Source organism: Erythrolamprus reginae, chromosome 1, assembly GCF_031021105.1.
Source record: "Erythrolamprus reginae isolate rEryReg1 chromosome 1, rEryReg1.hap1, whole genome shotgun sequence".
Classification (NCBI taxonomy): domain Eukaryota; kingdom Metazoa; phylum Chordata; class Lepidosauria; order Squamata; family Dipsadidae; genus Erythrolamprus; species Erythrolamprus reginae.
This window is the reverse complement of record NC_091950.1, coordinates 319480229-319508001: the sequence shown is the minus strand read 5'-3', so window position 1 is coordinate 319508001 and position 27773 is coordinate 319480229. Positions and strand designations below refer to the sequence as shown.

At 36.5% G+C, this 27773-nt stretch overlaps 1 protein-coding gene across 4 annotated transcripts in view; it reads right to left on the bottom strand.

The window, feature by feature from the left end:
* The window catches only part of ADGB (androglobin), a 98439-nt gene that overhangs the window by 38507 nt on the left and 32159 nt on the right, over positions 1 to 27773 (bottom strand). For 3 of the 4 annotated variants that reach the window (XM_070733677.1, XM_070733674.1, XM_070733675.1), the window contains exons 12-22: positions 25950 to 26040; positions 22456 to 22585; positions 21056 to 21101; positions 17990 to 18158; positions 16948 to 17011; positions 16590 to 16692; positions 12161 to 12305; positions 7499 to 7613; positions 6732 to 6899; positions 4420 to 4555; positions 1052 to 1183 (exon numbers count right to left, since the gene is read on the bottom strand). In XM_070733677.1, coding sequence (XP_070589778.1) covers positions 1052 to 1183; positions 4420 to 4555; positions 6732 to 6899; positions 7499 to 7613; positions 12161 to 12305; positions 16590 to 16692; positions 16948 to 17011; positions 17990 to 18158; positions 21056 to 21101; positions 22456 to 22585; positions 25950 to 26040 — 1299 coding nt within the window. The remainder of the gene's footprint in view (positions 1 to 1051; positions 1184 to 4419; positions 4556 to 6731; positions 6900 to 7498; positions 7614 to 12160; positions 12306 to 16589; positions 16693 to 16947; positions 17012 to 17989; positions 18159 to 21055; positions 21102 to 22455; positions 22586 to 25949; positions 26041 to 27773) is intronic. The other variant, XM_070733676.1, reaches the window with a different exon arrangement.

Sequence of the window (27773 nt, the reverse complement as noted above, 5' to 3'; positions counted from 1 at the left end):
CATGTCTCTTATCTTTCTCTTGGCAATGCCCTATAGATTCTCTATGGGGTTCAGGTCAGGCGAGTTTGCTGGCTAATCAAGAACAGTAATCCCACGGTCATTGAACCAGGTTTTGGTGCTTTTGGCAGTGTGGGCAGGTGCCAAGACCTGCTGGAAAATAAAGGTCATATGCGGATGGAAGCATGGAGTGCTCCAAAACCTCCTGGAAGATGGCTGCATTGACCCTGGACTTAATGAAGCACAGTGGACCAACACCAGCAGATGACATGGCTCATTTCATCTCATTTGGAAACCAAAGAACCCAAAGTATGGAGGAAGAATAGAGAGGCACACACTGCAAGATGCTTGAGGTTCATTGTAAAGTTTCCACAGTCTGTGTTGATCTGGGGAGCCATGTCATCTGCTGGTGTTGGTGGTTTGCATTTTCTTAAATTGGAGTTACAGATTCTGGTTGAAGAGAGAAGTCCCTTTTCTGCAGTTTCAATATGTCCTTTTTAGGGAGTTTTTGTAAAATATTTTTTTACTTCTGATAATTATTATTATTATTTTCTTAAGTTTCTTCAAGAATTTTGTACCCAACTGCAATAAATGTGTTAATCTTAATTTCATATTTTGAAAACTTTTATCTGACTTATTGAGGGTTGTTTAAAAATAAATCTGTTTTTCTTTTTTTATGTGTGCAATTAATAATTGCCTAGATATTTTGTAGAAATGTTTTACTCACATTTTAAAATGTGGTGGTGCATCAGAAAGTTATACCTGGAAATTTAATAATTGGATCCTTATTAGCTGATCACATGGAGTTTCAAGTAAACTGAGCTTTTGACTAAAATTGTGCTGCAAGCATATATATACTTTTCTCTATTCCTCATAAGACTTCATCCCAAGGGGATTATGTTTAACAAATAATAAACTGCTTGGATGCCTCTTTGACACATCATGAAAGAATTATTAATAAATAATTTTACATTTCTCCTGATAAATTTCATCCCATACATCCCAACTCCCACTGTTTTAAAAATAGTGAAAAATTAATTTAGAGAATTCTGACCTGGTTTTCTGCTGTTCATCAATAGCCTGATATAGGTTCCTCTCCATATAGCTTGCAGTTTAACTGCAGCTTCCTCTTCTTCAGGAGTAGCCTCTCTATTCTGCCAAAGAGGAACACTTACCTCTGTTGCATCTGAAAATACATAAATATATATAAAGTGGAACCTCTACTTAAGAACTTAATTCGTTCCATGACCAGGTTCTTAAGTAGAAAAGTTTGTAAGTAGAAGCAATAGAAGCAAATAGGAATCAATGTAAAAGCAAATAATGTGTGCAAACCCCTTAGGAAAGAAGTAAAAGATTGGGATTTGGGTGGGAGGAGGAGGAGGAAGAAGAGGAGGAGGACAGTCGCTGCCCAGAGCAAAGGGAGCATTTCTTTTCTCTGGGTGCTGGCAGAAGTTTATTCCCTCTCCCTCCCAGAGAAAGGAAAATGCTTTGTTCGCTCTGGACTGCCAAAGCCTCCTTAAGCGCCACCGAAAGGCTCCTCTGGCAGCCCAGAAAAGCCCGAGATGCACGGGATTAAAGGGGGAATAGCAGGAAACTGGCTGGGCCTTCGTGCTGCTCTCAAATTTCCTGGGAAATTTTTCCAGGCTCAGGTTCTTAAGTAGAAAATGGTTCTTAATAAGAGGCAAAAAAAATCTTAAACACACGGTTCTTATCTAGAAAAGTTTTTAAGTAGAAGCGTTCTTAAGTAGAGGTACCACTGTATAATATATACACATCACAACAAAAATTAAATTCATAGAATTCATAAAACCCAACGGGTGGCTTGGAATGAAATGTTCTCTGATGAACTATCTTTTTTCTTTTAAACCAGGGGTATCAAACTCACTGCCTACAGGCCGAATGTGTCATGCGCTGGCCATTCCTACTGCAGTTTAGCAAAAAGAGAAAACATTGCGATATGTCATGTGGCGACGTGATGTTGCAGGTTTGACACTTGTGTTTTAAACTGTTCTATGATCCTATTTGTGAAAACCTTGAGAGAGTTTTTTTGCCTGAAAAGACAGTTATAAATAAATGACCGTGTAACTTTTATAGTACAGTGGTTCCTCTACCTAAGAACGCCTCTACTTAAGAACTTTTCTAGATAAGAACCGGGTGTTCAAGATTTTTTTGCCTCTTCTTAAGAACCATTTTCTACTTAAGAACCCAAGCCCAGAAAAATTTCTCAGGAAATTTGAGAGTGGCACGAAAGCCCAGCCACTTTCCTGCCATTCCCCCTGGGTTTCTCTCTCTGGCACAGTGTATGGGAGGCAGCCTCGCGCCGGGTGTATGGGAGGCGCATGCTCCTCCTCGCCGTCTCAGAGTCCCTCTTTTTTTTTTAAGCCTTAAAATTTTGGATATTTTTTATTCCCCTCACCTCACCTTCTTCCTTCTGCAGAGACTGTCCTCCTCCTCTTCTTCTTCCTCCCACCCAAATTCCGAGCTTTTATTTCTTTCCTAACGGGTTTGCACGCATTATTTGTTTTTACATTGATTCCTATGGGAAAAATTGCTTCTACTTACAAACTTTTCTACTTAAGAACCTGGTCACAGAATGAATTAAATTCTTAAGTAGAGGTTCCACTGTATTATGATGACTTCTATGTATTAACAGGGAACTCTATTCTGTAAGCACTGATCTTTATGTATCCTAAATTATATATCCATGCACAAGAAAAATATATGCAAATTTAAGGATAAAATCGTAAACAATGGAAACCTCACAAAGACTAGAGGTACAGTATGTTTAAAAAAAAAAGTAAACTCAGTACTCATTTCAAAAGGGACAGAAAAATACAATAGCATCATATCATGACCTTATAATTGTGTAGTATGTCAATTGTTAGAATACCGAATGTAATTTCACAAGGATATCAGAAAACGACTGCAGAAAACTGAAATGGCTATATCATACAACTATTTTCCTAATGAAGAAAAACTTCAAAAGTGACATTTAATTTCATTCAAAACATAAGTATCAATTATAAAACTGAAATTGTAAAATATACACAATTTATCACAGATAGAGACAATTATGCTACATGTATTTAAAATAAATTCACAAGGAAAAAAAGTCTTGCAACTTTAGGTAAGAGAGGCATTGTTCTCTTTGTCAGGAATTAATTAAAACTGAAATCAAATTAAAGTTTCAAAACATATACAGTGGTACCTCTACTTAACAGCGCCTCTACCTAAGAACTTTTCTAGATAAGAACCGGATGTTCAAAATCTTTTTGCTCTTCTTAAGAACCATTTTCTACTTAAGAACCCGAGCTCAGAAATATTTCCCAGGAAATTTGAGATTTGCATGAAGGCCCGGCCAGTTTCCTGCCATTCCCCTTGGTTTCTCTCTCTGGCACAGTGCATTTCACGCTGGGTGTATGGGAAACGCATGCTCCTCCTTGCCGTCTCAGAGTCCCTCCTTTTTTTTTTAAAGCCTTAAAGTTTTGGATTTTTTAGATTCCCCTCACCTCACCTTCTTCCTTCTGCAGCAACTGTCCTCCTCCTCTTCTTCCCCCTCCTCCTCCCACCCAAATTCCAAGCTTTTATTTCTTTCCTAATGGGTTTGTACGCATTATTTGCTTTTACACTGATTCTTATGGGAAAAATTGCTTCTACTTACAAACTTTTCTGGTCACGGAATGAATTAAGTTCTTAAGTAGAGGTACCACTATATATGGCTGATTTTTTTTAGTGGTCTTGCTAAGTACCTGCAAGTCTTTAGCACCACTGCAATTTGGATAAATTGCAAAGATTCAAAGACCACTAGAGGGAAGGAAGAGCCAAGGAAATTTCTTAATCTTTATTGCCACTATTTGGTAAGACTATAATTTGAGGTTTTATTTTAAAATTTGAAATCAGTTTATATATTCACAATATGTTTATGTTTTCAGTATTAGATGTCAGCTTTGTATTAATACTGAAATGAAGCCGTGCCCAATGCATACTGAAGGCTATATCCAAACTTCAAAATGACCACTTCACTGGCTTTCAATCATCCATAGAATACACAAAGAAGGAAATGCAGTTCGCAGTACTCTTCATTCACTCTCACCATCTTGGCATGATTTCTGGGTGAATTCCTCAGACTCACTATTGCCTTCTATTATCAAGGAATGATAAATGCCCCAAAAATAAAAATTAAACACTTCCTCAAATAGGATTAATAATAAAGACAATTTAATTAGCCATTTTATTTCAGATGCATGAGGGATAAAAAGGGCATTTACCATTTTAATAATGGAATGCTTAACAATGGTGCTTTTTGTTTGTCCAATATTAGCGGGATTTACAATGTTCACTGATCTTCTCCCAAATTCTATTATCATTAGAATATTTAAAGACAAATACTGCTGATAAATTTTGAGACATTCTTATTTTTACCTGAGGATTCACCGTCTTCAACAGAAACATCACTGAGCTTAAAATCCAGTGTAAAACTCCTGTAAGCAAATTCATAATTGGAAGGAACATTCCCTAATAGCTGTTTTATCAGATGCCAAAAAGCATTATTAAAAGCCTAAATATATAAAAATAAACAGCAAATTATTTAAAATACAATTCATATACATTTGATATATTATTTTATATCTAAGAAAACAGACCATTATTATATTACATACGAGCATATGCACTTATATAAATAAACATACCACGTTTCCCCGAAAATAAGGCAGGGTCTTATTTTCTTTGTACCCCGAAATATGGCCTTGGCCTAATTATCTGGGGGACTTATTATTTCCCACCTTATATGTCCCACCACTACCGTGGTCTCTCCTCCCCTAGTTTGTATAACTAGTTGGGTTTTACAATATATAACTTAAGCCAGCAATGTATGGTTAAAGGAATTAGCCCACTACTACTTTAAGAGCTGGTGTTGCAGTCTGCTATAAGAGGGAGCCAGCCACATCTCTCTCCCAGAAACCAGAGCCTAATAAGACTCTGTTCCTGTTGAGATTCTCTGATTCTACGCTGGTTTGTCTAAGTGACTATTCCATTAGGACTACTGCGGTAGTAATAGTAAGGACTATGTATTCTAATGCTTGTATGTATATGTATTGAGCAAGATTTGCATTGTATATGTATTGAGAATATTTATTTATTTATTTATTCATTCATTTATTTATACATTTATTTATACATTTATTTATACATTTGGTTTGTATGCCGCCCCTCTCTGAAGACTCGGGGCAGCTAACAACAATATAAAAAGACAATGTAAACAAATCTAATATTAAAAACAATCTAAAAAACCCCAATTTAAAAAACCACTCATACATACAAGCATACCATGTATAAATTCTATAAGCCTAGGGGGAAGAGTCTACGGAGAGGGGCGGCATACAAATCCAATCAATCAATCAATCAATCAATCAATCAATCAATCAATCAATCAATAAAAGAGAAATTTAAATTCCCCCATGCCTGAAGACAGAGGTGGGTTTTAAGGAGCTTGCGAAAGGCAAGGAGGGTGGGGGCAACTCTGATATCTGGGGGGAGCTGGTTCCAGAGGGTCGGGGCCGCCACAGAGAAGGCTCTTCTCCTGGGTCCCGCCAAACGATTGCTGAATTTGTGAATGACTAGGGCAGTTACTGGCTACGAAATTTGCCTAATGTAAAAAATATTTGTATATTTAATGTATGTGGTCCGGATATTTGAAGTACTGTTCCTATTTCTGGAATATTATTTGGATATCTGCTACCTCCACATTTTTCCTCTGTGCATCCTGTGTAGCACTGCTTACTTTTTAACACCTAACACACACTCTCTCTCTATCTATAAGAGATCTGATTTGATATCATCCAGTTGTGTTCAGAAGACATTGTAAAATATGTATTTGAAGTATCAGGTGCATTTATCTGATCATAATATATTTGTTTAAAAAAAATAAAATTCACACCATCTCAGAAATTTGTAAAATTAGGCGGTGTTTTGGGAGCATAATTGGGATTAAGACAGCTACGGATTCTATAGATTCCCTGCTTGTAAAAAAATCTTGTCATCTGAGAAGCAACAGCTGCAAAACTCTATGGAATTATTGAGAATGGCCTGCCAAGATCAGATCTACACCTTCAGAAGACAGGATTTACATTCTCCCTCAAAAACATGATACGCCTGACTTAGATCCTCTTAGATGATTTGTAAGTGGTATCTGGATAGGCTTTTTGTCAGCATAGAAAAATGCCAAGAGTTTTCAAACTATTGTAAGTTAATAGCATATTTTCTTAAACATATAAATTAGATGACAGATCCCATTAAGAAACAATAACCAAAGAGCATATACAGGTAGTCCGCAACTTATAACCACAAAATTTCTGTTGCCAAGTGAGAAAACAGTTAAGGGAATTTTGCCCTATTTTACAATCATTCTTGCCACAGTTGTTAAATGCAGTTTTGAAATTAGTAAGACAGCTGTTAAGTGAATCTGGCTTCCCCAGATTATCAGAAAGACGTATAAGGGGATCACATGACCTCGGGACATGGCAACCATCATAAATATCTGTCAGTTGCCAAACAGCCAAAATGTGATGACGTGAGTATAGGGATGCTGCAATGATCATATGAGAGAAAACCGGTCATGTCACTTTTTTCAATGATGTAACTTGGAACAGTCACTACATGAACAATTGTAAGTCTAGGACTACCTGTACAAGTTAGTCTTCTTTTGTTTTCATTTTATTTTGGTGTTTTTTTACCTTAGAATGTTCTCTCGCTATTCCTGTGCCATAAAGACCAGGGGGGCAATGCGTTAATTCCAAGGCTTTCAGAGCTTTGGGAAGATTTTCTGCATTCCCATAATTAATTAATACACTTCCAATGGCTTTCATTATAGCAGCAGCTTGTTCCATAAAGCGATAGCTTTCCTTGGGGAAGGAAAGAAATATTTTACCTGCCAATAACTAAGAACTAGTCAAAGTATACTCATATGCCAAACGTATAAATGGATGTAGTATAGTGATGGCTAATCTTTTTTTCTTCGGGTACCAAAAGAGTGTACATACACACAACAGTGTGTGTGTGCATGCCGCCCCCAATGCAATGCTGCCCCGCAGCCCCCCCCTCTGCATACACAGGCGACCCCCATGCTTCCATGACCCATTTCGGTGCTAGAAAACCTCCCTGAAACTTCCTGAGACCAAAAATAGGTGGGCGAGCCCCCCCATGCCCCATTTTGGGTCTTAGAAGGCTTCAGGGAGGCCTGTTGCCACCAGAACGGGGGGAGGAATCAATCCCCGATCTCCCCAATTTCTTTCCCCAGTGTACGCTACTTTCCTCCCAGATTCTTCCCTCCCTTGTCTTTTCCGATCCCCCCAGTTTCTTTTCTCAGCATGCGCTAGTTTCCTCCCGGAGTATAAAATAAAAATAGACTGGAAATAAAATGAAAGAAAAAAGAAAAAAAAACCATTATAAAGTAAATAATAGTCAATGAGAACACAAATCCAGTTACTATGGTAACAAATACCTTTTCAAGATTTGGTAGAACTATATCTTCTTCACCAAATACACATGGCACCATACTACACAGATGGATGTTATGTCCTATGGGAGAGCTTGCAGTAAAAAGTAACACGTGGCGGCTACATTTTAAAAAGGAAGAGATTAAATTAATTACATTTTCCAAATATAACATTCATACTCTATTTACACATAATAGAAAAAATTTATAGACTAAAATAAGCCATGCATAGAAATCTGCAAAAATATTGGTTAAGTAGCAAAGTACGTACACATAACAATGTAGCTATAATGCCTAATTCAAAAATCATTCTGCAGTAGCTAACATTGTGAGATGGATTCAAATCTTGTGCTCTACAGTTTAAACAAGATGCTCTTTTCTTCTGCATGTCATTTTTAAAAAAATACCGTGTGATATTACTAGGTTGTTTAGCTATTCCCAAGTACCGTAGATTAGTGACTCAGGCTGTAGTTTAAACTTATATGGTAAAAGGATCATTTTAATGGAACCCAATAGGAATTACTTCTAATAATAGATCAGAAAGGTAAACCAAATTAATTCCTGGTACAAATCTCAGTTCTTTCATCAATTTATAAGTTGAGTTAAGCAAAGTACCCCTTAATCCCATTACTTAACCAACCAATCAATCAATCAATCAATCAATCAATCAGGACTAGTATAAACAGTTCATTGGAGTTATTTACATATTGATTTTGTATATCATCATATTTTTAGGCTCTAGCTACACTCACTTAATAAAAGTGGAAAACTCTAAGCAGATTTCTTTAAAGTGCACATTCAAGGTCAACTGAATTTGGTTGGAGAAGGTAAGTACTAAAGTTATCTAGGGACCAAAACAAAGTGTTTTATTAAATAAATCTTTCCATCTTTGTTCATGCACTAATCTTGCTACAGTTATCATGTACAAAACCAAGTTCTATAACTTTTTTCCAACTGTTTGTCCATCAAACAGCGAAGAAAAACCTTGGTCTCAATCCTATATTAATCTAATGCCCTCTCAATCAGTATTTGAATCCAGCGTTTTCTAGCTTTCTTAAATGTTCACCAAACATGATAAATAGCTTTTCTTTTAGCCATATTTCAAATATAAATATAAAGTGCTTTTATACATTGTAGACAGTTTCTCTAGTGACATATAGAACAGAACGGAATGGAATGGAATAGGATAGAATTTTATTGGTCACATGGGATTGGACAGACAAGAAATTTGTCTTGGTGCAAATGTACCAATGATATATCCTTTTGTGAAAAGCCTCTTTGCAAATATAACATAGTATAAATTTTAATCCTTTCATATTTTCTTATTGTTTCATCTGCATAATCAGTTTTAGTTAATTTCATCATACATTCTTCCACTTGTTCTGTATCAAATTTCAATAAAAGTTCATACATTTTAGCAGTTACACATTTATCATTTGTGCATAAGTCTATTTCAAACTCAGGTTTCTAATGTTTAAATCATTATTTTACCTTTTTAAATCTTTCTAATAATTATAAATAACAGAACCATTGGCAACTATATCCCTTCACCAACAATTCTTCTTTTGGCTTTACATTCTCTTTGGCAAAAATTATTTACCACCTATAAAATGCTTTACAGCTAATAATAAAGGTGTTTTGGGGTGCAACATGTTTTATATCTATATTTTCAGTATGGTATGTCTAACATAATTTTCTTTAAAATCCTTATTAACCTTGAGCTTATTGTACCACAAATATCCATGCCACCCAAACCTTAGGTCATGTTGTTCTCATTCCAAGAAACTTCACTCAGAAAGCAATGCCACTCTTTCACCCAAATCAAACAGCAAGATGCAAAACATCATTTCAAATCAGGTAAATCCAATCCTCCTCTTTTCTTTACATGTTTATATTTAACTCATGTTCTTTTCCTATCACACAAATTTAGATATATACTTCTGCCAATGTTTAAATGGAGCATCAGTTGTCAAAACAGGTATTGTTTGAAACAAAAACATTCATTTCTATCATAGAAATTCTCCTCAGCAGTGACGATGGTAATTTCTCCCATCTTAGCATGTCTTTTAAAACTTAATTTCACATCTTTAAAAAGTTATTTTGAAATAACAGACAATTCATATTATATTATATTTTACCCTCTTTTCAATCTTAGTAACCATTTTATTCTTCAATTCTGTTTAATTGTACATTTTCATATATTTTGCTAACAACAACATTCTGAAACCTGCTTAATGCACCAAATTCTTTGTTATTGGCAAAAGTCCTTAACATATACATTAAAAAAAAAACTTTATTCCTACAATTTTAACATCTTGTCTTATATTTCTATTCAGTAATTTAAGAACCAAAATAAGTGACTGGGCATTCCTTTCTTGTCCTTTAAAAAAAAAATCTCACAGGGTTTTATAGATCTTCCTTAATAATTATTTCTGCTTTCTGTGAAATACAAATGGATCGTGCCCATTTTATAAAGTTTTTGCTAAAATTTATATCTTCTGGAACCTTCAGCAAAAAAGCCCATTTCAAATTGTCAAAGATCTTTTCTGCATTTAAGAAAACCAATGTGGATTATTTTCCATTATGTTGTTCCAAAATATCCAACATTTTGCTAACATTCTTCTTTAACTGTCTTTTAAGTAAAAACTTATACTGATCCTCATGAATAAATGGTTGCAAAATTATTTTAGTTGTACCAGCAAGAATAATTGTGAACAACTTTGTAGCCCTGATTCCATAACGATATTGACTTCTTGTTAAAACCAAATTTTGTCCTTCTTTATATATTAATACTATATTGGCTTCTTTCAAACTCTCTGGCATGTTTTCTGCCTGTAAGATAGAGTTCATAATTCTTTATAAAGGTAACAAAGATTCATCCTACTTTTATAATACGGTTCAGATAATCATCTACTCTAGCCACAATTTAATCCTTTTTATAGCTTTAGAAACTTCCCTTATTGGGACAGATCCATTCGTAATTTGTCTCTGCTTTTCTGTAATATTTGGTAAACTTGGTTTCTTTAAATACTTATCAGTTTTCTCTAGACCAGTGATGGCGAACCTTTTTTGGTTGGATGACAAAATGATGTCTGCACGCGCTACCATGCATGCGTGTCCATATCCATACCTTCCCCCTTCACATGCACACAATCCTCCCACATGTGTGCACTGCCCTTCACATGCAAGCTTCCCTGTATTCTGGGGACGGTGAAAAACAGCCAAACCAGCCAACAGGAAGTTCAGAAATGAATTTCCAGTTGACCTGTTGGGCTGTTTTCAGGCTGGTTTCAGGAGGCTTCCTTAAGCCCGGGGAGAGCGAAAATGGCTGAAAAGAAGACCAAAAACCAGATGGCCAACACACGCATGTGTGCTGGAACTGACATAAGGCAATTCCTCACATGTTCTCTGATATGGCTCCATGTGCCACCTATGGCACATGTGCCATAGGTTCGCCAACACGGCTCTAGACAAATATCATACTGGATTTGTGCACAGCCACCTCAGTTCCACTTAGAGAATCAATCAATCACGCTACAGTATGCTGCTTCTTTCTCAGGATAGCTTTTGGATTTCTTCAATCTATTGAAGCTCAAGTGTCTTCTACAATGTTTTATGGTATCCAGCTTGGTTGCTCAGGTAGCTGAAAAGAAGTTGCTCAGTTTTATTGTCTCTCATCTTGTTGCTTCTTAAGTTGGTCACATTCTTCCAGAATCAGATGTTTGCCTCTGCTAACGAGTTCTCCCCCCACCCGTTTGGTTTAGTATAGCCTTACTTTCTCTGCTTTCTCCTGGAGAAAGTCAACTTTCTTGCTGGGAACTTTTTAATCTTCTCAGATGCATCTCTCCCCAACCGCATACACTTTCTCTTCCAATGAGGACATAAACTTGCATTTGGATAAGTGTATTTTGGGTCTTCTTCAAGCAAGAAGTTAAACCTTGTATAAACTCTGCAAGTCCCAGCAAAGCTTCTCTCAGAATTTATACTGTTCTTAGCTTTTCTGTTTATTCCTGTAGACAAACTTAGATATTATTTCCTTCTATTTTCTCACTCTCTTTACAAGCTGCCAAAGAGGTGCTTGTCTGGTTAAGCACTATTTGGCACTGAAAGAAGACAAGGATAAAAAAAAGAAAGGAAAAAAAGGGATCAAAAAATACAAACCGTCTTTCTTCTTTACCTTTCTCGCTAAATTGTGGTTTTCAAGCTCTTACATTGATTGAAAATAGGGTAGCATGTAATTCTTGTAAGATTTCTGTTTAAATAATCCGTCAAAGCTTATACAACCAAAACAGAGAACAAGGAAAGCAAACAATATTCAAGGCATGTTTTCAAATGGTTGCATAAACATACAAAATGCATATGGTTCACTGTAAAGAAATATAAGATCATGTTTAGAGATAACAAATTGATGCCTTCTAGTGCACTATATATATACAACAGCTATATGATACAGTATATTATCTCCTGTTAACAGAGCTTTGATACCTCCAATATCACCTGCAGAAAACAGCAACAGCAGGATGTTATTGCATCCAGGTTCTGCTTGATGTGGGTTCCCATTCAATAGTCACCTACCTGGCTACTATGGAAACAGTGAGAACCTTTGATCTGATTCAGAATAATGTTTCTGTTCTTTAATGAATGACATGTAAAGAAACCAGCACATACCCAGCAGGAAGACTTATTACAGCAGCTTTAGTAGCATATGTGTGGATCTTCAGGATTAATTGTCCTGGGGATAAATTTTTCCATGAGAAACTTTCAACCATGAGTAACCCCAAGGGAACAACTTGGTTTTCTTTCTGTGCAAGTGCTGGAAAAGTAGAAAACAGGACATATATTTATAAATATGATATAGCCATACCCCTTTTTATAAATACAAAGCAACAACAAGCCCAGCACAAAAATTGTTGTACTTAAATATCAGGGAAATTTAATTTACATAGTCCAACAAGCAATCTTTGTACCAAATAAGCTACAGTAAAAAAAAGGCTCATCATTTTTTGTGCTTTGAACTTACTTAGGCATCATACCAGGATATGCGATGAATTCAGAACTGTTTTCAGCTAAAAAAAGATAATCCAATATAATCTTATATATTACTGAGAAATCCCACCGAGCTTAAAAGAAATATATTGTACTATAACAAAGAATAAGATCGAGACCAAATATATTCTCCTCTATTTCTTCTTGCTTTCAACTGTTAATGTTAATAAATTGGAGCTTTGAGGAAGGCAAAGCATTGGACTCTGATTTATTTCTCGGATGCTATTTGGAACGCTGACATACTGTGTAATTCAAATAAAGAAAATGCCAGTAATATTTCTGTGCCCCTTTCCCCTCCTGTTTCAGTGAAATTTCCATTTTCAACTGAATGACATAGAGACACTTGCTTTATAGGGGGGAAAGATCCTTAAATAACCTTGCAGTCATTCATACCCAATTTGGTTCTCCCATGCAAAACTTCCTAGATACATTAAATCCCATGTAGTCACAGTTAAAAATTTTAACTTAGACACAGACACATAAAAGGGAGCAGATTTACTTTTTGCGAGTGCTCTTTCACTTGAAAGTTTTTCTTCATACAGCCCTTCAGCACATTCCAGAAACAACTCATTTGAAAACAAATTTTTACTGTGTTGGATATTATATTTGTCTGGAATGGCATAGGGCAGTGATGGCGAACCTATGGCACAGGTGCCAGAGGTGGTATACGGAGCCTTATCTGCTGGCACACAAGCTGTTACCTTAGCTCAGCTCCAATATGCGTGTGTGCCAGCCAACTGATTTTTGGCTCACATATGTTGTGTTTAGCTCTGGCCCAGCTCCTGCCCCAAGGATTGTGGATGTGGGGGAGACATCCACATGCTGCAGGCCTGTTTTGCCCCCGGTGGAATCTGATGATGAAGGCTCCTCTGACCAAGAAGACATGAGTGACAGGGAGGAGGAGAGTGTGGCAGACAGCTCAGAAGGAGATCAATTATCTAGCTCCTCCTTGGATTCAGAACAAGAGTTAATAATACAGCCACACATGAGGAGAGCGATGCATAAGCAACAACAACTGAGAGATTATTAAAAAAGAAAATGAGGCCACCTGTGGTTGGGTGGGGCTGTGGTAATTAGTGAGGCTGCTATAAATAGCAGCCTGTGGGTTTGGCCATTGTGGAGGATTATCTGATCGTTGTGTTTCGTGCCTGCTTTGCTGACTTTGACCTTTTGTGTGCTGATTTCCCCCCGCTTTGAAACTAAACCAGAGCAAAGTGTGTTTCACTTTGTGAAAGAAGAAGGACTGTGAATTGCCTCACAGCTGCAAGCTAAGTATCTCAGAATTGATAAGAGACTTGTACAAATTACCAGTTTGTTTGGAGACGAGTGCTCTTTTCTATACCAAAAGAGGGCTTGGTTTAAGTGAATTTTCATTATAAAAAACATTGTTTTGAATTTTCAAACGTGTGTGTGCCTGAAATTTGTACCTGTGAATTTTTGGGAGGAGTCTACCAGAGAGCCCGGCAGAACAGCACAGAGGCTCTTGGAGAGTGTTTTTGGCTTTCAGAGAGCCTCTGCGGGGGGGTATGGGGGAGAATGTTTTTACCCTCTCCCAGCTGCAGGGAAGCCTTTGGAGCCTGGAGAGGGTGAAACACGAGCCTACTGAGCCTACCAGAAGTTGGGAAACAGGTCATTTCCAGCCTCGAGAGGGCCTCCAAGGGGCGGGGGAAGCTGTTTTCGCCCTCCCCAGGCATTGAATTGTGGTTGTGGGCACACATGCATGATAGCGCGTGTCCACGCTCTTTCGGCACCCGAAGAAAAAAAGGTTCGCCATCACTGGCATAGGGTCTCCTGCTTGTATAGGGAGTTGGACTAGAAGATCTCTAAGCAGAGGTAAGTTTCAGCAGATTCTGGAGAACCAGTGAAAATTTTGAGTAGTTCAAAGAACTGGTAGTGGAGATTTTGAGTAGTTAGGAGAACTGGTAAATATCTCCTCTGGCTGTCCCCTTCCCCACCTATTTTCTGCCTCCCAAGTTGCAGCTGATCTGGAGGAAATGGGGATTTTGCAGTAACTTTCCTCTGGTGTGGGGAGGGAATGGAGATTATACAGTATCCTTCCTCTGCCATGCCCACCAAGTCATACCATCCCCATCAAGGCACGCCCACAGAACCGTTAGTAAAATATTTTGAATGCCATCACTGCCTTCAAGGTCCCTTTCAACTCTGTCTTGTTATTCTTTCTCTCTCTCTCTCTCTCTCTCTGTGTATGTGCATTTATTTTATTTATTTATTTATTAGATTTGTATGCCGCCCCTCTCTGAGGGACTCGGGGCGGCTAACAACAATGAAAAGACAATGAAAACAAATCTAATATTAAAAATAATCTAAAAAACCCCAATTTAAAGAACCACTCATACATAGAAGCATATCATGTATAAATTCTATAAGCCTAGGGGGAAGTGAAATTTCAATTCCCCCATGCCTGACGACAGAGGTGGGTTTTAAGGAGCTTGCGAAAGGCAAGGAGGGTGGGGGCAACTCTGATATCTGGGGGGAGCTGGTTCCAGAGGGTCGGGGCCGCCACAGAGAAGGCTCTTCTCCTGGGTCCCACCAAACGACATTGCTTAGTTGATGGGACCCGGAGAAGGCCAACTCTGTATACATTTCTGTGTGAATGCAGTACAATTACAGTATGCCTAAGTAGGTTGATAAGGGATTGCAATAGACAGTGATTATATTGACATTACAATTCATTAAAAGTTGTAAATTATCTTGAAATTACCAAAAATCCTAAACATTCTGATGATGACGGATAGCCATCATCTTGAATTTGTCCATTTTATTGAAGTGTATTTTGTTGAGTGCATTCTGTTCAGCATCTACTTACATCTGATTTACAGCTCAGTTATTTTGCTAGATGGGATATTAATTTTAATTTTTAAATTTTCGAACTAAGGTTTAAATATGGTAGAAAAATAAGACAACTAAAGATGTACCAAGGAACTATAGAAATTGGAAATACTCTCATGAAAACATTCATTGGTTTGGGCAAAGTCAGTTAGCCTGATTTGAATACAGGAATTAGAAATATGTATTCAAGCTATTATGGGGAAAAGAAGCAAAACATAGCTAAACATTGTAAGCAGTTTGCAGAATGGAAACCATAAAACCGTCAGATAGAATTTGCAGATATACACATGATGCCTCTGGTTGTATTTCCAGGGGGATCATGTTTCTTCCCTAGAGCAGTTTGCTAACACAGAGAATCCAATTTTTGAGATAGAAAAGTTTGCTGATGAAGTCTTGAGGAATATAATAGCTTTGCATTGCCAAGATGACAGCTCCTTTTTATTCACAGAAAATAATATTTTAGGTTAGAGGTGGATATTAAACCAAAGAAAAGAAAAATGATATGATACATTTCTAACGTGAGGAACAGGAATCTTCTTGCAGTAAGAACTAAATGAATTAATCATTTCATTTTTGAAGTGATCATAGAATGCATGGCAATTTGCCTGCCTGGTGCACATGCTGCCTATATTCACACACCACTTAGATAGTCTGCATACTGACACATATTTAATGATTACTCTGCATATTGTGGCATAGGAGAATTTAGTCACAAATTCTTGCATGCCAACTTTAAATTTCTCCAAAGGAAACTGAAAGCCAGTAGGACTCTCTTCGAAATGCTTTTTGCTTCATCCAGATCAGGGGTGTCAAACTCAAGACCTGAGGCCCAGATCAGGCCCGTGGGATGCTTAGATCTGGCCCTCGGGGCCACCCTTGAAACAGCAAAGGACTGACCCCTAGTGCCTCTGCCAGTGAAAATGGAGCTTGGAGGGCTATGTGGGAGACGCCCCTGACGCAAGTGATGTCATGTCCACCATGCCTACCCAGCCCCCAAGGTCAAACACAACCCTGATATGGCCGCCTACTGTCTAGATCAAGTGACACCCCTGATCTAGACAGTAAAATCAATGCCTTTCAAAATATGCCTGGGATTCTGGAATAGGCATAAATAGTTTCATTCATTAGGTACTGCAAAACATTTTGCAAACAGAGAAGAGAACTATATTAATCTGGCTCTTGTGCTTTGTATTAATCTTACCTCCAGTTTCTCCCCAATGTACTAATGCAGAAAAGCTAACTAGAATATCAGTAGGCTTCAAGCTGTCCACACACATATAATACAAGACTCGATCATCTACCATCTGCAAGGAGAAAATATCTTTCTGTTTAAATTCTATCATCAAATGTTGTAGCAGCTAACAATTGAGAGCATTTCTGTTATATTTTAAAGTATGGTATGGGATACAGAACCGAAAGAGTTAACACTGTTTGAAGGGTTTTTTATATACATATATTGTATATAAAATATTTAATAAACTTTATTTGATAAATATGTTTCATCAATACAAACTGAAACATATTGAGATATAAATAAATTATACTGTCAATAAACTTACCCTAAAATCTGACTTCTGATAGTTATAGGCATAGGTACTTGGTTTGTGGAAAATATATAAAGTCCTAAAAAAAATATGAATGTGATTATTTTAGCATAGGTCATATAAAAATCAGAGATGGGATTTTTATGGGATTCCGTAGGTTCTGACCAATTCTGGAGAACTGGTAGCGGAATTTTTGAGTAATTCGGAGAATTGGTAAATACCATCTCCGACTACCCCCGCCCTGCTCCCATCTATTCCCTGCCTCCCATGTCCCAGCTAAATTAGAGGAAATGGGGATTTTACAGTGTCCTTCCCTGTCATGTCCACCAAGCCACGCCCACCAAGTCACACCACAGCCACTAAGCCATGCCCACAGATCCAATAGTAATTTTTTTTGAATCCTACTGATAAAAATCCCTCAAATGATGTCAATCTTTATTAAATTACAAATATTCTTAACTTTTCAATTAAAGAAGGAGGAGACAGAATAATAATACCATATTTTCCCGAAAATAAGACCCTGTCTTATATTTTTTTGAACTCTGAAATAAGCACTTGGACTTATTGCCATGCATTCAAAAGCCCAATTGGGCTTATTATCAGGGGAAGTCTTATTTTGGGAAAAACAGGGTAGCAATAGTAAAAATTCATTTCCAGTATTTTGTAGAGCCCAAACTGAAAAATATTACTAGCCTATTGATTGACAGAAATTATTTACAACTTTTATATGTAAGACTGTAGATATAGTTTTATGCAGCAGTGAATCCTGTAGTTCTGGTTCTCAATTAAAATCAATTGGTAAAATTATGGAGAATACAGAACCCTAGAAATGGGAGATCTTGACACAAAGAGTAATTTCTGTATAATTCGCATGATGTCCCTTTCATAAAGGACTCCAATGATTGTGCACGTAACCTTGGCAACTGCTTGCCTTCTTGATTGGGTCTAAATGCAACTTATTTGCTAGATTTAAAACAATGTTTTCAATGCAAGAATACATTATGTTTTCAGAACTAAAGGGTTAGAACTAAAAAAAAAAAATCTCACTGCTTCTTACTGAAAGCAAATACAGAAATCTTCATAGTCCATCCATATTTCTTTGGAATTAATGTTCTTTTCAAGTTCAATTTCTTCAAGAGATTTATTTACTACTTGACTGCTGAGAGCAGGATCTGCTGATTCGGGCATCTGAGCTACTTCGCTACTTACTTTTTCTGTAGACTCACCTATATGAATAAAAAAAATAAAAATATAGACCCCCCCCTCAAATTAAACTTATTTTCTGAAAAAGAAAAGATGCTTTGCTGATAAACTAGAAAAACTAAATAGGGCAACTTTTGATGTGTCTACTATCTTAATAAAGCTAAGACAACATAAATAAACTTTCAGTATATCTGAAGTTATATACATGTTGAGTTATAATCCAATTCAGAGTATTAAAAATGTTCTCAATGTCATTATCTGGAAATATAATGGAGATTTTAATCTGAAGCAATTTATCTTAAAACCAAAACCTTTATTCTAAAACAAATGTCTTATTATATATTGTTCCTCCATTTTTTAATTTCATCTCCAATATTGTATTTAATTTTGTAATATTAACATCCAACACTGTAATTAATATTGATAGAATGTCCATCTTTTTTCTTGTTTATATTCAATAAAACTTTCCCAAACATTTTTCTTTATTATTAAAGTCATTTTTTACTGCTTACCAGAGTCCTTATTTAAATATCCCTGCTGTGATGGGGTAATGGGCTTTATTCAATTTTGGGTAATATACCCAGGGAAGTACTGTTCTAAGGCATCTTATTAATGGAATATTAAGAAACTGTTATATAAATATCATTGTATCAAAATGATATTTGAAATTTGGTAGTCCGTGTGGTTTGTCTAACATCCTTTCTCTCAAATAATATGGTATTTTTTTCATTGCAATTTTTATGTAGCATAGAATTCTAGAGATCAGATGAAATGGTTTAATATTATGGAATTTCTGCGATTTCATACACTTATTTTCTTTTGTTTGTGAATTCCACTTTACTTTATTTGGTTGACCTCTCCCATCTGAACAGCTTATACTGTAGTCTAACATATGCAAGCAAAATAGTCAAAACCAAAATTAAACAAGCAATTAATTTACAATAACATCCATTTCATGTACAAGAAAACCATAGAACGTTTATAAAAGATACTTTCATTGCAGGAGGGGACAAGCTCATATCATATCCACCCTCAAAATTTACTGGAATAGCTAGATTTCAATGTTTGTTAATAATCAATAATAATTAATGTATCCAAGCTTTTAAAGTGTGCCTTGCATTTTTAAAAATATATTGCACAGAAAATGGAACAAAAAAACCAGAAGGGAATGCATAAGTATTGAGTTAATTTCAAGAGCACCAAACAATTCTATGTAGATATACTAATCCAATAGTGAATTTTCAAACTCAAGGAGCTTTCTCATTCGGCTTCCTGTAGTCAATAGTAGTATGTAATAAGCCGTGAAGATGTCAAAAGGACAATGTGTTCATTGTGAGATTATGCTAGTCCTATGTTTTGGATTTGCATTGTGACATAAAAACATAGAAGATTGATGGCAGAAAAAGACCTCATGGTCCACCTAGTCTGTCCTTATACTATTTCCTGTATTTTATCTTAGAATGGATATATGTTTATCCCAGGCATGTTTAAATTCAGTTACGGTACTGTGGATTTAGCAACCATGTTTGCTGGAAGTTTCTTCCAAGCATCTACTACTTTCAGTAAAATAATATTTTATCTTACGTGGCTTCTGATCTTTCCCCCAACTAACCTCAGATTGTGCCCCCTTGTTCTTGTGCTCACTTTCCTATTAAAACACTTCCCTCCTGAACCTTATTTAACCATTTAACATATTTAAATGTTTCGATCATGTCCCCCCTTTCACTTCTGTCCTCCAGACTATACAGATTGAGTTAATTAAGTCTTTCCTGATGAGTTTTATGCTTAAGACCTTCCTCCATCTTTGGACCTGTTCAATTTTATCAATATCTTTTTGTAGGTGAGGTCTCCAGAACTGAACACAGTATTCCAAATGTGGTCTCACCAGCGCTCTATACCGAGGGATCACAATCTCCTCCTTCCTGCTTGTTATACCTCTAGCTATGCAGCCAAACATTCTACTTGCTTTCCCTACCACCTGACTGCACTGTTCACCCATTTTGAGACTGGTTTTTAGGTGCTTATTTATCTCTTTTTGAGTAGAGTCTCCATCATTTTAATTATAACTGATGTCAAGCTAACTGGCCTGTAGTTACCAGCTTCTTCTCTCCTGCCTTTCTTGTGGATAGGCACAACACTGGCCATACTCCAATCATCAGGAACATCTCCTGTTAAAAGGGATTGGTTAAACAAATTGCACACAGTTACAAAGGGGAGCAATCTGGGCAGCAATGTGAACCACTTGTTCCCCTTGCTTTCTTTCTATAGACTCCTTTGTCCAGTGGCTACTTATGAATTTTGTTTTTAATAATAATACTAATAATAATCATTATTAATTATCGCTAATATCTAAGTAGTGCTCAAAAACTTCACAAGTGTGATCTAATTGCATATCAGCCCAATGGCAGACTGAAACCAAGACTGGTTTGCTTAATATCACCTAGTGTGCTTACAGCAGAGGTAAAATCCGGACTGGGGAACTGGTTGATGGCTATGTTGTGACACTTAAGAAAAACTTTATATAATAGTAGGAAATGGCAATTCTGTTCTCAAATGTGTACTTGAAACCTTTTGGAAGTCTGTCCAGTGCTTTTATGCTTTTAATATTAGCAGGTGACACCTAACATTCTGATACAAGACTTCCAATCATACAATAGAGCATATCTTATGTCCTTTTTCTCATGCCTACATTTGCTCCAAAGGTCCCAATTTGCTGATAAATGGATAACAATGAGTTTCATCAAAAGGATCCTTTTTCCATCAGCAGCACTGCTTTTCTGTGCAAACGTTGCAAAAATTTTGGTTTCCCCCATTTTTAATTAACTATTTAGAGTTGAGACTACGATAAATAAAATGGATGTAAAATTATGGGTTGTTAAAATATTTAAACTAAGAGACTATATCCCAACACAATGTTTACCTTTAGTGGATCCATCAACAGTGTGTGGTGGAACTACACCAGATTCCTGTAGAGTAAAAACCCCACATTTAAAGTAACTTTATTATATCAATATAAATAATCGTGTAACATTATTCAAAAAGTTCAAAGTGTAATCCTGTGCACTATACATATTTACTTGTGAATAATTCCAATTCTAATTGTCTGAAATGTGCTTTTTCAAAAGGCAATTGAACCTACTTATTTTTTTCTTTGAAAATGCTTCATTTCTCATCCAAGAAGCTTTTCAGTTCTGATTGAAACATGTTTTAAACCAATAACTGATAACAGTAAGAGGCTGCATCTGTGCTAATAAGATGAAACTTAATCTTAACTATATGTTTACATATACATTACACATAAATACTCCAGATTCAGCTTTGTACCAGGAGGCACAATATAAAGAATAAAACAATACAAACCACTGTTTTGTAGTAATATTCTGAGTGCTAAGACAAATGTAGTATTCAGAGTGCTAAGACTATTTATTTATTTATTTATTTATTTATTTATTTATTGATTGATTGATTTGATTTGATTTGATTTGATTTGATTTGTATGCCGCTCCTCTCCGCAGACTCGGGGTGGCTCACAGCAATATTAAAGACAATGTAAAAACAAATCTAATAATTTTAAAAACACTAAAAAGCCCATTATTAAAAGCAAACATACACACAAACATACCATGTATAAACTGTAGAGGCCCGGGGGAGATGTCTCAGTTCCCCCATGCCTGACAGGTTTTAAAAAGTTTACGAAAGGCAAGGAGGGTGGGGGCAGTTCTAATCTCTGGGGGGAGCTGGTTCCAGAGGGTCGGGGCCGCCACAGAGAAGGCTCTTCTCCTGGGTCCCGCCAAATGACATTGTTTAGTCGACGGGATCAGGAGAAGGCCTACTCTGTGGGACCTAACTGGTCGCTGGAATTCGTGCGGCAGAAGGCTGTCCCAGAGATATTCTGGTACGATGCCACGAAGGGCTTTATAGGTCATAACCAACACTTTGAATTGTGACCGGAAACTGATCGGCAACCAATGCAGACTGCAGAGTGTTGGTGTAACATGGGCATACCTGGGGAAGCCCATGATTGCTCTCGCAGCTGCATTAGTTAAATATAAACAGGGGTGAAATGCTCCTGGTTTGCTCATGCTTGGGGCTCTAAATCTATTAAAGGCTCTGCTAGTTGGCTTAACTAATTGATTATAAATTAATCGTTGATTAATCATCATGATTGCACCTTTTAAGTTATTTATTTTGTGGATGTTTTTATTATTTAGAATGTTAGAATTGTAAGCCACCCAGAGTCACTTGGTTGAGCTGGGCAACTACAGAAATGGGATGGATGCAGAAATAAATACTTATCAAATAAAATTAAAAACATTTAACCTGAGAGTTTTCTTCTAAACTGATATTCGTATCTCCAGAACTGTCAAATGCGCTTTCATCACTTTCAGTTACACAAGGAAGGCTGGATGCTGGAAGTGATCCCTTTTTAAAAGTGGACGGTGGAAAGTGGCTAAAAGAGGTACAAATAAAAATTTCTCTTAAAAATAAAAGCAAGCTAAATCCTCATCTTCTTGTTTTGAATATTTTTATCTCCTTAATTTTGATACATGGACTAAATATCTCTCTCACCATTTCCAGATATGCTGAAACCTTGATTTTTCTAGTGAATTGCTGGCTTGGAAAATAAATGAAATAAATAAATATTTATGTACTCATCTATTTTCCCCTTGAAATTGCTGTCAAATTCTAGTCTTCACACAAACACCCAAATTTCTTCTGTTGCAGTAACTCTATACTTGTTAATTCCCTCCCCTCCTTCCTTTAGTTCCTTGTGTTAAACCAACTAGTTAATATGAACTGCTATACATCTGGCAAGACCAAATGGTTTTGATTCCAGGTCTATAAACAAGGAAGATTTGAAGTGATATTTCTATTTACAGTATATATTATCTGGTCCATGCTGCTGCAGTGGTTAGAGTGCAGTACTGCAAACTACTTCTGCTGATCATTGCCTGCCAGCAGTTTGGCAGATCGAATCTCAATAGGCTCAAGGTTGACTAGCCTTCCATCCTTCCAAGGTCGGTAAAATGAGACCCAGATTGTTGGGGGCAATATGCTTACTCTCTGTAAACCCACTCAGAGAGAGGGCTGTAAAGCACTGTAAAGTGGTATATAAGTCTAAATGCTATTGCTATAAGGCAGTGCTTGTGGAACGTGGAACGTGCTTTTTTTGCTGCAAGGAGTAGGGTTTTTTTGCACTGAACAATAGCACAGCAGGAGATATGAAGTGCAGATAACAAACCCTTAAGAGACACTATGGAAATATATTTAACAAGGATAAAAAGAAAGGAGGAGAAAGAGGGAGATAATGAGACAAACGTAAGTCTCCGGAAAGCTAAGATGAGGAAATCTGACAAAGCGTATGTAGCGCTTGGCTTCACTGTAACTATGGTGGGATGCAAGGAAAGACCATTATGTTGACTGTGTCTAAAAATGTCGACAGCGGACAGCATGAAGCCAAATAAATTAAAAGTCACTTAAACACATTACACCCCAATCACACTGATAAGCCACTTAGGTTATTTCAGTGAAAATGTGCCAAATATTGCAAATAATCATCTCGGTAGAGTGTTGAGGGGGGAGGGGGCACGTGAAATGTTAACTTCTTCTGGGGGGGGGCGCTGGGGGGGATTGAGAAGCACTGCTATTAGGTATAACAAAATAGTGTAGCACATGATATTAAGTCCTTCAACTGTTAAAACATCCTGAATACAATCAACTACAAAAATAATGTTTTATTGTTCTTCAAGAAATATCTCTCAAACTCTAACATAATGTCAATCCAAGAGAAGTTTTGATATATGTCATAGTGTATTTTTTTCTTTTGGAAATGTCTTATTGAAAATTGATTATTTGTCAACTTTAGGCAATCACCTAGATTGACCTTTTGAGGATGGTATGTCCTCAACCTGGCCCTTTCGGTTTTTCAGAGTTTATATATAACAGTCCATCCATTTGCTGGTGACCATCCTCTTCTTTCCTTTCAGATTTCCCAGCAACTCTTGAGTTCTCTTGACAGATAGATCTTTGCACAATATTATAATTTGAAGTTGATTATTTATAGATCAAATGAGAACTCTGGATTGATTTGTTTTATGGTCCAATTGTTTTCTTGGCTTTCCAGGGCTTTCCCAAGAGTTTTCAATACCAACATTTAAAAGTATCAATATTCTTTGAATCCTGTTATCACAGGGAAAACCACTGCCTGATTAGTAGAAGCAGTAGTCTACTTATGACCACAATTGAGCCCAGAACATGTAATGTTAAGTGAGACAGTGGTTAAGCGAATTATGTTCTATTTTATGACCTTTCTTGCCACAGTTGTTAAGTGAAGCACTGAAGTTGTTAAGTAAATAAAATGGTTGTTACATGAATCTGGTGACTTTGCTTGTTAGAAGGTTGCAAAAGATTATCATCTGATCCCAGCATCATTAATATTGAGTCAGTTGCCAAGCAATTTTGATCACATGACCATGGAATGCTGCAATATTCGTAAATGTGAAAAATGGTCACAAGTCCTTTTTTCAGTGCTGTTGTAACTATGAAGAACCACTAAATGACCTGTTGCAAATCAAAGATTACCTCTGCTGATCTAAAGTTGGGGCAATATTCTGACTCTAAACATCTTAGAGAGGTTTGTAGAACACTGTAAAGTGGTATATAAGTTTAGGTTCTATTGCTACCCTGTTTCCCCCCAAATAAGACATCCCCTGCCCTGATAATAAGCCCTTTGAGTGCATTGGAATAAGGCCAAGCATTTATTTCAGGGTTCAAAAAATATAACATGGGGTCTTATTTTTGTGGGAAAGCTGCTATATATCTCACAGCATAGAGCCGGGGCGGTGCAATGGTTAGAGTGCAGTACTGCAGCTTACTTCAGCTAACTCTAGCTGTAGTTAGCAGTTCAAATCTCACCACTGGCTCAAGGTTGACTCAGCCTTCCATCTTCCGAAGTGGGTAAAATGAGGACTCAGATTGTTGGGGGCAATAGGCTGATTCTGTAAACTGCTTAGAGAGGGCTGTAAAAGTACTATGAAGTGGTATATAAGTCTAAATGCTACTGCTATTACTATCTGACTATCTGTTCCAAGGACTTCAGTGCTATCCTACCAAGTGCTAGTATGTAGCATATTTCTTAACAGATGGTTTCTTTACTGTTGACAGTAGCTCCTAAAAGGCAGAAGTCATCTACCATTTCAATATTTACATCATTCTAAGGTTAGTTGTTGTACCTAAGATTAAACTCTTTTTTAATCTTAGTCTCCCCTGTATTCCTTGACTTGGATTACTAAAGCCTGCAGATAATTTCCATTTTTTCCAGCCAACAGCATATTATTGAAAAATACATTTGTAAGACGAGGAGCCTTGGTGGCACAGTTATTAGAATGCAGTATAGCAGGCTAACTCTTCCCACAGCCTTGAGTTCAATCCTGATAGGTTCAAGGTTGACTCAGCCTTCCATCCTTCCAAGGTTGGTAAAATGAGAATCCAGATTACTAGGGACAATATGCTGACATATAACAGCATTATGTTGCTATACTGAAATAATACTGAAACATAACATTAGTTCGAAAGCATTTCAATATTTTGGAAATTTAGAAAATTTTACAAAAAATCTACATAAGATTTTTGAAATTTAACTTTTACAATAATGTTTCATTTTTAAAAGAGTAAAATTACCCTGAAACAGACCCTTTTCATTTGTGTGGATCATTCCCATGCTTCTCAGTGGTGTACTATAATTAAATAATTTTAATTATATTTCTTGCCACTACACAATACTGAGACTGAAGCTCACTGATTGATTTACTTACGTGTCTTTTGGTATAGGTATAGCAGGAACTCTGAAGTTCAGAAAAGGACTAGCAAGCTCAATAAATTGTTCGGGTTTTTTAATTATAATTTCTGAAAAGAAACAACAACCAGTGAAATGCAAGAAATAAGCATCTTATAGAAAGACAACAGACTTAAACTTGTTTTCTGAAAGGTCAATACATTTATAATAGGGCAGCCATTCCTATTTTAGTTAAGGAATAAAAATATATTCACCAAACTACAATACAGATTTTCATAAATCTGCATACTCTAACTTATATGCATAAGAAATACAGTAGCTTTTTAAAATTCAATACAAGTACAGCATATATTAGCCTACTGCAAAAGATTGTAACATATTGTAATCATATTTTACTGAAAGAGTAGTAGATCCTTGGAACAAACTTCCAGCAGACGTGGTTGGTAAATCCATAGTAACTGAATTTAAACATGCCTGGGATAAACATATATCCATCCTAAGATAAAATACAGGAAATAGTATAAGGGCAGACTAGATGGATCATGAGGTCTTTTTCTGCCGTCAGTCTTCTATGTTTCTATGTTAAATCTATTCTTCAGGTTTAGTCTTTTGAGAGGCAATTTCAAGACTCTTTACTGTAGATATTTACTATATAACTGTTATCTTTAAACTTCATTTGATTGGATAATCCTTCAAATGATCACTAAGCAAAATGTTGTGAGCTGAGGACTACCTATATATTATGGGACTAGTGAAGTTAGAACAGGTTGTGCAAATTTACAGATTCAAGAGGAAAATTGCTACATAAAGACAAACCTATTCTGCATAAAATTTACAGATTCAAGCAAAAGTTGGTAAGCCTGCTTATAATGGTTGAAGCTTTCTTACAGCACCACTTGAACAGGCTAATCTGTATAGAATCATCCCATCCTCAAAATTCATTTTTGATGGTGGAAAGAAAACTTCAGGCAGGGAAGGGATTTATTCACCTGTCCACTCATTTTAGGAAACCCATTCCATTAACAGGAGCAACTAACTGAATACCATCTGTCATGACTGATTCCAATTAGCAATGCAGCAATTCTGTTCAGAACTAAATGCAATTTTTAAACTGTTTTCAAGGACAATGTAGGCAAATTAGAATATTTGCAGAAATCCCATAATTAGATTTTTCCCATCAAAGCCTTTATTGTAATACATTTATTATTATTTGAGGTCCATTAATTTTTCTTGCTCTGTGCATTAGCTAATATACACACATGAAATATATTTACTATTCAAATCACACCTATGGGAGCAATCATGCAAAGCCAAATGCTTCTCATTTTTGAATGCTTATGCATTATATCAGTACTGTTCCTGTGAACAATTTTCTAATCTTCAACATATTTTATCCTCTGTTGCAGAGCGTGGAGTAAGAATGGCAATGTGAATTAAAAGAACTGCAGTAGGGATTTCTTTTTTAGTAATTTAATTGTCACATTGGTTGCCCAACCTCTTCCAAGCCTGTAGAAACAAACTCAAGGTTATTGATTGGTTAATGTTTTCTTTCCAATTCCCTTTCTGCTCCACAGCCTGCTATATGAAGGGATCAGAAAAACGCAAACACAAAAATAATATTTTCTCTTGAGCTGCATTTTACAGGGACAGACATGTTACTTATATCTAATGATATAATCATTCTGTCATTATTTATCTTGACCTCAGGGTTCCGCCCTAGGGCCAGGTCAATGGATCCCTACTGTCCCCAGCCTCCAATTGCTGCTTCTGAATGCCAGACTGGTGTGCACAAAATCTGCCCTCATCCACAATTTGATTATAGAAGATGGCATTGAATTAGAGT